Genomic DNA, 11,215 nt, shown 5'->3' on the forward strand with positions numbered 1-11,215 from the left:
GGGCGGGGCTCTGCGTGGGCGGGGCCCTCGGGGGCGGGGCCTTCTCGAAGTGGCCCGAGGGCGCGGCCGCCTGGACCGGCCAAGCGCCCAGCGCGGAGCAGACATGACCTCGCGCAGGTGAGCCAGGGCCGCTAGCTGGCTGGACTCCGCGACCCCTGGAGATGTGCTTCGGGCCCGACGGGCACCGACGGGTAGCGCCGAGACGTGCCCCCAGGCCCGACCTCCTGGCACAGACCTCTCTCCACAGCCAGGGCCTGACGCCAGGGTCCCAGGCCCTCACCCAGGCGGTGAGGGGTGGGGGGTGGCCTGGGTGGAGGTCAGATGGACCCAAACCCTGGGAAACAGAATATGCCCTGCAGGTGGTGGGTGGAAGTGGCTGGAGCCTAGAATGGGCGGCAGGTGTCAGGACAAAGTCAGACCCTCCTACCCTCCCTCCCCTGGACTCCTAGCAGGCTCCCTTCTGGCCCCTAATTTGTGTTCTGCCAGCTGTGGGGTGAGGCAGGGCAGGAGCCCTGAGGGGTCCTGCAGGGTCTAGTCTTCTCTGCTCTTGTCTTGGTCCCTTGACCCTGCCTAACTGCAAGGACCAGCCCTCTCTAGATGGGCTCATCTTTCCTCCAGACCTTAAGCGCCAGATTTAGGGGGCAGCTCCCTGGTAGGTGTGTGAGGGCCTAGGCAGCTGCAGGTCAAGCCAGCTTCCTGCCTCCATGGAGAGGGAAAATGGGAAGTGTCACAGGAACTGGGCCTTCCTGCCCTTCCTGCTGGATCCCTGCTCTCTGGGTATGTGCACACACATGTGTGAGCTCAGACTCTAGCATGCATGTGGAAGACCGTGGGCGGTCACACAGGTGTGAGACATATATCACTGGGGGCTGGGCGAGGCCGGAGGTCACAGGGGGCATCACGCTATGACCCTGAGTGACTTCCTAGATCACTGAGGGGCTGGACAAGGTCTAGTCTTCGGGGTCCACAGGGGGTCTCTGGACCCAAGGAGCAAGGTCCTTAGCCCCAGGCCGAGACCCACCCCTGCCTCCCCCCATCTCCCTCCAGCAGCACCTCAGTGATGAGGGTCCCAGGATCCCTAGGAGGGATGTAGTGAGGAAGCAACTAGGCACAATGGCGTCCGCCAAGGTCACAGACCTTCTTAGCTCAGGAATAGCGGAAATCAGTGGGATCTCAGGAACGCGTCTGTGATGGCCAAAATTCAGGGAGGAGGGGGTTATGAGGTCTGGTTGGAATGACCCTTCAGACTCCCCTCAGCCTCACTCTTAATCGTCCCCCAGGCAAGTTCTGGTGCTCAGAGGAGCCATGTCTGTGCCCTGCGCATGTGACCTAGCTCCAGCCTGGGAAAGCCCCGGGTGGGGCTCTGCCCGCCCTCGCCAGCCCCTCTCCGATGACCAGCTGGACTGTCACTCCTCTGGCCCACACCCCTAGGAGGCCTGGGCAGTAAAGTCTACCCCCTGTGTCCACCCCCACCTCCTGTCCCCTTCCTGTGGTCCCCTGGTTGTGGGTCAGTGGGCACTTCCATCAACACTGCTCACCTAGGAGCCCCAGCACTGTGGGGAAGGGCTGGGTGCAGGTGCACTGATACTGATGCCTGGGAGGGGGCTGGATCCCATGGGGGGTGTGGGCATGCGGACCCCTTCAGGCTCACCCTCTGTTCCGGGGGTTGGAGAGGAATGTGTATCTCTGGTTAATCTGGTTCTACATAGACAGGGTGGACCTTGGTTTAGTTTCCTCGTAGGCCAGAAGGGTCAGGGCCTGGGGCCTGGGGGGCAGGGAGATGGAGAAGGACACTGCCTGTGCTCTAGGGTCCTCGGGCCTGGAATTCCAACCTGGAACCCTTCTCCACTGGCCTGTGGATTCCCCACCATCATGACAGTGTCTGCCCTGCAGGAGTGTCCAGCCCCTGTATCATGGATGTAGGCATGTTGACAGGCCATTCGTGTGTCTTCCAGAGTTCCAGGGTTGGAGCAAGGCCACACAGGGAACTAGGCCAGTCGGTGGCCAGTACGGGTTCAGGCTGATTGGTTAGGTGGCCTGGGCTAATCCTGGGCTCCTGAGCATTGACTGGGTTCAGTTGGGCCTTGAAGGGCCCAGGCCTTGAGACCTGTTAGGAGCCCTGTTGGGGTGAACAGGGCATACTGGGCTCCCAACAGGGTATGCCTCCCTTCCCTGGGACTGCAAGGCCATGTTCCCAAGGCAGAGCTGAGTCATTGACCCATCACAGAGCGGGGAGTTCTTTGGCACAGAGGTGACCCTGGGCCCTGGCACAGAGGGGGTGTGGGGATTGGAGATGGGGACTTGTAACCTCCCTACCTCCTCCCACCCACTCAGCGAGGGGCAGCAAGCCTCACTGGCCTGCTGGGCACTCAGCTCCACCTCCAGGCCTGGTTGGGGGGATGTGAGGTCCTGCGTCAGCCTGGGATTCTGGAGGGCGGTGGTATTAGTGGCTGCCACGTCTCAGGATGCCCCACCCCTGGAGATTTCCACCTGATAGACCCAGTGGCAGTTTGTGGGGAAGAGAGGGGGATGGAAAGTATGATTGAGAGTCCCTGAAAGGACAACAAGGTGCCCTTCACCCCTCTCTGTGGCTTTGATTCTGGGCCTCCACCCTCTACCCCCACACTCTAGGCAATGCCCCCACACTCTAGGCATTGCCCATCTTGAACTGGAATCTGAGGCTACTGGGGCTGGGTGGGGGGGAGGGGACCTCTGGGCACAGGATGTGGTTCAGCAGAGTAGGTGGCCCGTGGTGGAGGGGGGGTTAGAAGCTTTCTTCTGGGTTCCACTCCCCCCACACGCACCCCTGCACCACACTGTCTCATCATGGGTCCAAAGACAGCACAAAGCCATTGCCCTTTTCTTGGTGGCCTTGCCTACTCTCCTGTGACCGCCTCTGGAGTCTAGGAAGCCTTCCCCGGCAGCCTCACCTGCTGGACCGCTCAACCAAAAATTGCCCCCAGGTCTGGCTCCCCTACAAGCCAGCATGGGAGAGAGCTCAACACACTAGGCTCAGAACATGCCCAGGAAACGCCTGGATAGCGGTGTCCCTGGTTCCCCCAGGGAAAGTGTGTACAGGCATGGTGCTTGGGCTGGCTGGCCCCGGGCAGGTCGTCTGAGCTTCCAGTCCTCCCTGAATCAACACGTGGACCCTGGGGAGCCATCAAGGTCAGATCTGAGCCTGCCCGCAGTGAAGACACAGAGTGACAAACACAAAAGTATGTATGTGTCTATGGGCTGTTAACACGGTAGGGGCATCCGTGGGGCTGCAGGGAGATGCAGGGAATGTGAGCCATGCCCAGGAAGACGGGTTGGTTCTGGGTGCATTTGGAAGGGACACAAGGTTGCTGGAAAAGAGAGCACCAAGGGGCTACAGGCTGGTGACCTGAGGTATGCGTGAGTGGTGGCCCCCTTCACTGAGTGGGGACCCGGTAAAAGAGCAGGGCTTTCTGGGCATGGCCAGGAGTTCTAAATTTTGCAAATGTTAAGATAGAAATGTTGTTAGCTTTCCAAATAGAGGTGCCAAGAAGAGAAGTATCTCTGAGTTTGAGGCGCAGATCCCAGGTGAGGCTAGAGGAGTGGAAGGCACATGGACGCGTAGACACATGCCCCGCACAGATGAGGAGTTCTGACATTGAGAGGTCAGAAAGAGGGGGCCCAGCAAAGGATCCTGACCAGGTGAAGCAGAAAACCAGGCGAGTGTGGAATTCTGGAGAACAGCTGAGTGGAGCCATGCCACCTGGGTCAGTCAGATGCTGCTGGGGACAGAGGCCTGGCTGCAGGCCCTGGAGACAGATGAGCCGCCTGAGAGCAGAGGTCTCTGTGGGGCTGGAGGGCGGAGGGAAACAGATCTGTGAGCGCTCAGGCAAGGACGGGCAGCGTAGGCCAGCGCAGACCAGAACTTTCTGTGGTGATGGAAATGTTTCCTACCTGCACTGTCAGCAGTCTGCTAGCCACACGTGGCTCTCAGCAGTAAAATGTGGCCGTGTGGCCAAGGAACTGGGCTTTGATTTTGTTGAATTTTAGCTCATTTACATTCACATTTCCCGCATGCTAAAGGCTGCTGTGTTGGACACGCAGATACAGACTGTGAGCATGGATGGACAGGCGGAGGAGAAAGGACAGGCGCTGAAGGCCTGGGGCAAAAGGAGGCCGGAAGGAAGAGAAGGACCCGGAGGGAGAAGCGCCCAGGTGGCGTTAGACACGCCATCTGATTTCCATTCTAGAAAGATCTCTACAAGGCAGGATCATCCTTGCTCCTATCTCTTGGGTCAAATTTAAACCTGGGCCAGAAATTCCTGCCCTAATAGCGGAAAGAAAAGCTACTAGGGTAAAGAACCCAGCAGTTATGATCTTGGACGTTGGCTTGTGCACAGCCCTGAGTGAGGGCCCTCCTGGCCGGTCCCTCTGGGAACGTGGGGCTGTCCCCCACCTCATGAGGGAGGCTGTGAAGGAGGACAGTCCCAGGGAGGCAGGGCTGGGGGCAGAGGCAGGCTTGCAGTCCCTCTTAGCTTGCAGCCCCCCCCCCCAGTCCTTCAGCAACAGGACTGAGCCTGTATCAAGCCCCACAGTTGGCAGAACCTGCCAGCCACCCTGGCCATCCTCTCAGGGGCAGCCCACCCGTCCACCTGAACCCCCACCATCCATTTACTTATCCGTTCATTTTTTGTTTAAGATTCTATCGATTTATTTTAGAGAGCACGAGCACAGGTGGGAGGAGGGGCAGAGGGAGAGAGAAAATCTCCAGCAGACTCCGCACTGAGCAGGGAGCCCGATGCTGGGTTCAATCTCACAACCCTGAGATCACGACCTGAGCCAAAATCAAGAGTCAGAAGCTCACCGACTGAGCCACCCAGGTGCCCCTATTCATTCACTTCTTAATTCAGGTATATTCATTAACACCCAGGCACTGCTCCCGTCCCTGGGATACTGCACTACCAGAACAGCTTCTGCCCTTTGGAGCTTAAATCCTTGAGTGGGAAATAGACCATAAGCCTATAACATAGCATATGTGTCGAGGTGGTGACAAATACTATGAAGAAAAATTAATAAGGGATAAAGAATGAGAAGCGAGAGGGGTCTCCCAGCCATATGAATGTGGGCCAGGGGCACAGAGAACAGCTAGCACAACGGCTCCGTGGTGAATGCACTCACGTGGGTGCAGAGCCGGGGCTGGGGAGAGTGGTCCGGGTGGAACGTACACCTGAGACTGCAGGCCCTGCTCATGCTCCGGGAGGGCTAAGTGACTAACGCGTTACGGGGGAAGGGTCCCTGGGCTTGCAGCACGTGCCCCATGGGAGAAGCTGGTGGCCGATACCACGCCAGGAGGGGTAGAACTGACAGGGTCTGCTGACAGGGCTCTGAGGGTGGGAAGGAGACCCCGGGTGAGCCTGGGCACCGCGAGCCCCTCTGGCCAAGCTGCGATCCCTGGCGGGGCCGGAGGGACCAGGCACAGAGTTTGGTGGCTGGGGGGGTATGCTGGAGGGTGTCTGTCCTACTCACCCCCACCCACCCCCCAGCTGTAGGAAAGTTTCTGCTCGTCTGTGTCCCTGGCACCCCATGGCCCCACCTCGTTCCCCACAGACCTCAGATCCAGTGGTCACTGCCCGTGGCAGGCTGTCGGCATGGGGCCCACGACAGGCTCCGTGGGTGGAGGTTGGGTGTGGGCCGGGACTTTGGGTGGGGGGCCTAGAGTATGCTCAGTGTCATCCCAGCTCCCTGGGATTGCTGACTCTTGGTCCTCATTCCAGGTGGTTTCACACCAACATCAGCGGAGCTGAGGCTGGGAAGCTGCCCCTGTCCGGGGGCCGGCATGGGGGCTTCCTGGCGAGACCCAGCAAGAGCTGCCCAGGGGGCTTCACACTGTCCGTCAGGTGGGCGGAGGGGGGTGGGTGCTGCAGCCAGGTGTGAACAGGCCTGAGACTCTAGGGGGCAAGGGATTTGAACACCCTGAGCTGGGGACAGGTGGGGATTGGTCTCCCCCGTCTTCCTAGAGGGGTGTTGGGCATTGTCCTGGGAAGTGAGGATCCCCGCTGGGGGTTGGACATCCAAGAATCAGGGTTTTGTGGGGTGTGGGAAGCCAACAGGTTGGCACAGGTGGGTGGAAATCTGGCATTCCAGACCAGGTGGCTTCTAGGCAGGAGGGAATCATTTAGAAGGGCTCAGGAAGGGCTCAGTGAGGTAGGGAGTTGGCAGGACCTCCCTCCTGCCCTCTGAGGAGTCTGGTGTGCTGGACAGGGGGCCTCAATGGCTGTCATTAGGATCCCATCTCCTGGGGTTGCTGCCCACTGGGGGTCTGGCTGGAGGCCATGAAAGGGCCATTCTGTGGGAAGGAGGAATGGGGAGGGGCTGCAACCAGCAAGTAGACAGGCAGACGTGCACCGGCCCTAGACGGAAAGGGCTCAGTCTGTGAGAAAGAGTGGTGATCTGGGGAGGGGCTTCCAATAGAGATCTTTCCAGTCTCTCTACTAAACCTGAGGCAGCAGGTGGGACTGAGCTTAGCTCTCAGGATGGACTTTTCTCACACTGGAGAGACCGAGGTCCTCTCCTGGGGCTTTCCCGATAGCTTCCCATGCAGTGAGGCCTGGGGAAACTAGCTTGAGGGCCTGTCCCCCGTCATCAGGAGCTCCCAGGCAGGTGGTCTGGGGGGAGGCAGAGCCCATCATGGAGGTGTGCTTTGGCATCTGCCTCCAGGACGAGGGGGAGTCCGACCTGTAGTCTGCAAGCCCGGTGCCGACTTCACAGGGGGAGCGGTGGGGGTGGGGCTCGCACACTGGCTGATAGGGAAGGGGAACGGCAGAGGCAGAGACGTCAGGGCAGGAAAAGCTCAGGGCCTCTTCTGGAAGCTGAGGGCGGTGATGGGAAGGAGGGGGTGGTGGGAGCAGCTCCCCCCCCCCCACAGCGACTAGTGCGTCTGCCTTCCAGACGCCGGGATGAGGTGGCCCACATCAAGATCCAGAACACCGGCGACTACTACAATCTCTCCGGGGGGGAGAAGTTCGCAGCGCTGGCCGAGCTGGTGCAGCACTACACAGGCCAGCGCGGGGGACTGCTCCGTGAGCGCAGCGGGGCCCCCGTTGAGCTCCAGCACCCACTGGGCTGCCAGGACCCCACAGCTGAGCGGTGAGCAGCAGAACCTACGGGTTTGTGACCATGTGCGTGCAGGTGTCCAAGGGAGCGGGGCGATTGGGCGTGGCCTCTGGGTTTCCTTGGCCCTCCATGGCTCGGGGTCAGGCTTGGGCACAGCTGCAGCCAAGTGGAGGGAGTGTCCTGCATGCCCCCCTCCCCAGGGTTTGGGGCCTCATTTCCTCTAGGTCCAGGGCACTGGCCACAGGGGCGAAAGTGTGCAGCGGAGCCCTGCAGCCAGTCTTATACCTACCCTCCTGCCTGGTGACTCTGGTGAGCAGTTTCCTCCGGCCTCAGTTTCCCTACCTGCAGTGCTGAGACCTGAAGAAGCTGCATTTGCCAGGGAGGGGTTGTGGGTCTGGTCTGCGAAGGTGGCCCCGGGCCCTCCTTGCTGGGGACCAGACTGCCACCTAGTGGCCACCTTGGCCCTGCAGGGCCCACTTGTCTTGCCTCCAGCCGGCCTGCTCTTGGGAAGGGGGAGAGTCAGAGAGTTGGGCAGGGCAGACTGAGGCTGGCCTGGGTGAGGGTACTGCCTGGGCTGTTGAGATCTGGGGGTCCATTTGTCTCTCTGTGTCTGTGTCTTGTCTTGGAGCCTTCTGGCTGCATGTGGGTCTGTGTCCCCTCACCTGGCCAGGCCATGGCCCCCAGTCTCACCTGGGCTCCCCACCCCAACCCCCACCACCCTGGGCCAGGTGGTACCATGAGCACCTGTCTGGCAAGGAGGCCGAGCAGCTGCTGATGGAAAAAGGACGTCCGGGTACCTTCCTGGTGCGGGAGAGTCAGAGCAAACCTGGGGACTTTGTGCTGTCTGCTCACACAGCAGCCAGACAAGGCAGACCACCGGCCACGGGTCACACACGTCATGATCCACTTCCAGGTGGGAGGTGGCAGCGGGGATGGGGGTGTGGCTCAGGGGAGGCGGGCCGCGGCCAGGCCCCTCATTGCCGCCCCCACAGCCAGATGGGAAGTATGATGTGGGAGGTGGGGAACAGTTCGACACCCTCGCAGACCTGGTGGAATGCTACAAAAGGAACCCCATGGTGGAGAGGTCGGGGACTGTGCTGCATCTCAAGCAGGTATGCCTGGGGCACATGACGCTTGGGATCCAGAGTGAGCTTCACCCCCACGGTGGGGACGGCCCAGGGCACATCGGGACCCAGGGAAAAGGGTGCTAGGCAGTGCTGGGGCAGGGTGGCCTCGGGAAATGGTGTGGGGTCAGGGTAGCTGCCCCTGGGGGAAGGTGCTGTGGGGTCTGCTGGACCCTGCTAAGTGTGGACACAGACCTCTCCCGGCCAGCCCCTCAAGGCCACAAGGATCAGTGCCGCAAGCATCGAGAGCCGAGTACAAGAGCTCAACAGGGCCACTGATGCCGGCGAAAAAGCCAAGCAGGGCTTCTGGGAAGAATTCGAGGTGCCCACCCCCCTTGCCACTGTTCACCCTCCCACAGACTCCCGTCCTTTGGGGCTGGGGCGAGGGCCAGCAGAGGGGTGAGGTTTAGGGGAGGTAGGACAGTCCTCGAAGGCTCTGGGGAAGGGTGGGACAACAGGCTGGAGCTTTCGCCCCCCTCCGCCCCATCAGATGCTGCAGCAGCAGGAATGTCGGCTCCTGTACCCACGGAAGGAGGGACAGCGGTTGGAGAACAAGCCCAAGAATCGCTACAAGAACATCCTTCCCTGTGAGGGCCAGGCTGGGGGCGTGTTGGGGAGCAGGGCCCCATCCGTTCCCTGTGGGGCCCACCTGGCAAGGAGGGGCCCCGTGGAGGTAGAGACAGGGTGTTGTGTCCTGCCGCCGGTCTGACTTGCCCTTTCGCGCGTTCAGGGCCCTTCCTCCCTCATCTTGCTCACCATGGGGTCCGCGGGCAAGGAGGCAGGTGAAGTCCACTTTTTCCTCCCTCTCCCCTGGAGACCTGAGCAGCGTCTTCCCCTTCCCAGTTGATACCACCCGTGTCATTCTGCATGATGTGGATGACAGCGTGCCCGGAGCCAACTGCATCAACGCGAACTACGTCAGGGTGCGTGTGCAAGCAGGCGTGTGTGGCCGGCTGCATGCATCGCCTGGCATGGACCAGACGGGACGTCTTGAGCCGTGTCTGGCCACACACCCGTCACCCTATCCCCCTGTTATGAACCTGGAGCTCCTGCTGGCAGCCCAAGAAGATCCAGGTGCCCCCATGATCCATGGACCCTGGCAGGACAGTAGACGTAGCTGGGGGAGAGGGGCTGTGGTGGTTTCCAAGGAGTCCTCAGAGAGGGCTGGACTAAATATGGGTCCTCAGCTGCTCCCTAGCCTAGGGCAAGAAGGGCTGTGTGAGCCACCTGGTGCTGCTTTGCACATCATTTGCGTAGACCTGCATTGTCCTCTGTCACTTCAAATCCTGGAAACGGTGGACACCTGGCCCCCACCCCCTTACAGAGTGATCCAGAGGAGAAGCCAGGTCATGGATGGGGCAAGGTGTACATCGCCACCCAGGGCTGTCTGCAAACCACAGCAGCTGCCTTCTGGGCAATGGTGCACCAGGAGGACACACGAGTCATTGTCATGGCCACAAGGGAGGTGGAGCGAGGCCAGGTAGGAGCTCGGGCTTGACAGCCCCCTCCCCACCATGTGCTCATGTGGACTGTGTGCTGGTGGCTGGCCCAGTCTTGTTTCTCCTTCAGACTTCGAGATGCCGTGGGGGAGTGTGGGTGTGTGTTGTGGGGAGGACTCTGGAAAGCCCCTGTGTATGCGTGTGCATGGGTGTGTCCCCACGGGGCACAGGGGCAAGGGTGCTGGTGGTCCTCCAGCACAGCTGATGCAATGCACCCTCTCTCCCAGAACAAATGTTTCCGGTATTGGCCAGAGCTGCATGGCTGCCAAGAATATGGCCACGTCCGTATTTGCAACTTGGCTGAGTACCAGGCTCAGGGTTACTGTGTGCGGGAACTGCAGGTGTGGCGGCCAGATCAGGTGAGCCCAGAAGGCCACAAGACATGCAGGGCCACAAGACTTCCAGTATTCAGGAAGTCCTCAGGTCTGTGCTGGGAGACCCCCCCCCACCCCTACCCACGTGGCTCCATCCAATCCCACTGGCCTTGATGCTATTCATGTCCCTTAACCCAGTGGGCACAGTCCTGGCCTGGGCTCTGCTGGCCGGTGCTCATAGGCAGGTCGCATTCTCAACCTTAGGCCCTGGGTCCCATTTGCCTGGCTCCAGGGTGGCCTCACACCCACATGGCCTCTCCCTCCCTAATCTCTTCCTGGGCCACCTCAGCAGATGCAAGGTCCTTCGTAGGCCCGTGGTGCCTATTTCTGTGGCAGGAACAGATCCCTTCCTGTCCCCTCCACCCCCACCCTGTCTCTTATATCTGACCACCTGGGGGTCCTGCAGACCCCTCACGCTTGGCCTTTCGGCAAATAGAGGCCGTTGTCCCTGAAACCTGCTCCCTCACCCCTTTGCTCCCTCTCCCTTTCCCCAGGGGCCTGAGCCACCTGGGGCTCTCTGAGAGCCCCCAAGCTCTGAACCCCATATTTCCCTCCCATCCCCTTCTGCTCGGCTTTGACCCTGCTGGTGACTCCTTCTGGCAAACCCTGCCTGCCTCCTCCCAGTTCATGCCCTGTGCCCCTCTCACCCTGGGGGTCACAGCAGCTGCACTCTGACCCTGCGGCCGGGCCCCACCTGGGAACTGCCCAGACTGGCCCGGCTCACGCTCACCAGCCCGCCCTGCCCAGGAGGAGCCACCGCGTACAGCGAAGCACTACCAGTACTTCGGCTGGCCAGACCACGGGGTCCCGGCCGAGCCCTCCGGCGTCCTCGGCTTTCTGGACGAGGTGAACAGGGCCCAGAGCAGCATGCCGGGGGCCGGCCCCATGGTGGTGCACTGCAGGTGCGGTCGGGGACGGGGTGGGGGCGCAGTGCAGCTGCAACCCGGGGCAGGGCCACGGCCTCGTCCCCTAAACTCGGCCCGGGGCTCCTGGCCCGTCCGCACAGCGCCGGCATCGGACGCACTGGCACCCTCATCGTGATTGACATCCTGGTAGACCTCCTCCGCAGGCAAGGTGAGCCTCCCTGCCGACCCCGCCCCTCCCGTCTAGCCTCCCCGGCCCCCCGGCC

At 61.1% G+C, this 11,215-nt stretch overlaps 1 protein-coding gene across 1 annotated transcript in view; it reads left to right on the forward strand.

The window, feature by feature from the left end:
• Positions 1–44: 44 nt before the first annotated feature.
• Positions 45–11,215, forward strand: part of LOC100471152 (tyrosine-protein phosphatase non-receptor type 11-like) — an 11,662-nt gene continuing 491 nt past the window's right edge. Inside the window, 13 exon segments of the mRNA XM_034672022.1 lie at positions 45–117; positions 5,751–5,873; positions 6,925–7,122; positions 7,818–7,943; positions 7,945–8,002; positions 8,082–8,201; positions 8,422–8,535; positions 8,704–8,800; positions 9,057–9,136; positions 9,538–9,693; positions 9,940–10,071; positions 10,834–10,988; positions 11,093–11,212. Of these exon segments, the coding sequence (XP_034527913.1) occupies positions 104–117; positions 5,751–5,873; positions 6,925–7,122; positions 7,818–7,943; positions 7,945–8,002; positions 8,082–8,201; positions 8,422–8,535; positions 8,704–8,800; positions 9,057–9,136; positions 9,538–9,693; positions 9,940–10,071; positions 10,834–10,988; positions 11,093–11,212 (1,493 nt within the window). The 5' untranslated portion in view covers positions 45–103.

This window comes from Ailuropoda melanoleuca, chromosome 11, assembly GCF_002007445.2.
Source record: "Ailuropoda melanoleuca isolate Jingjing chromosome 11, ASM200744v2, whole genome shotgun sequence".
NCBI classification, from domain to species: domain Eukaryota; kingdom Metazoa; phylum Chordata; class Mammalia; order Carnivora; family Ursidae; genus Ailuropoda; species Ailuropoda melanoleuca.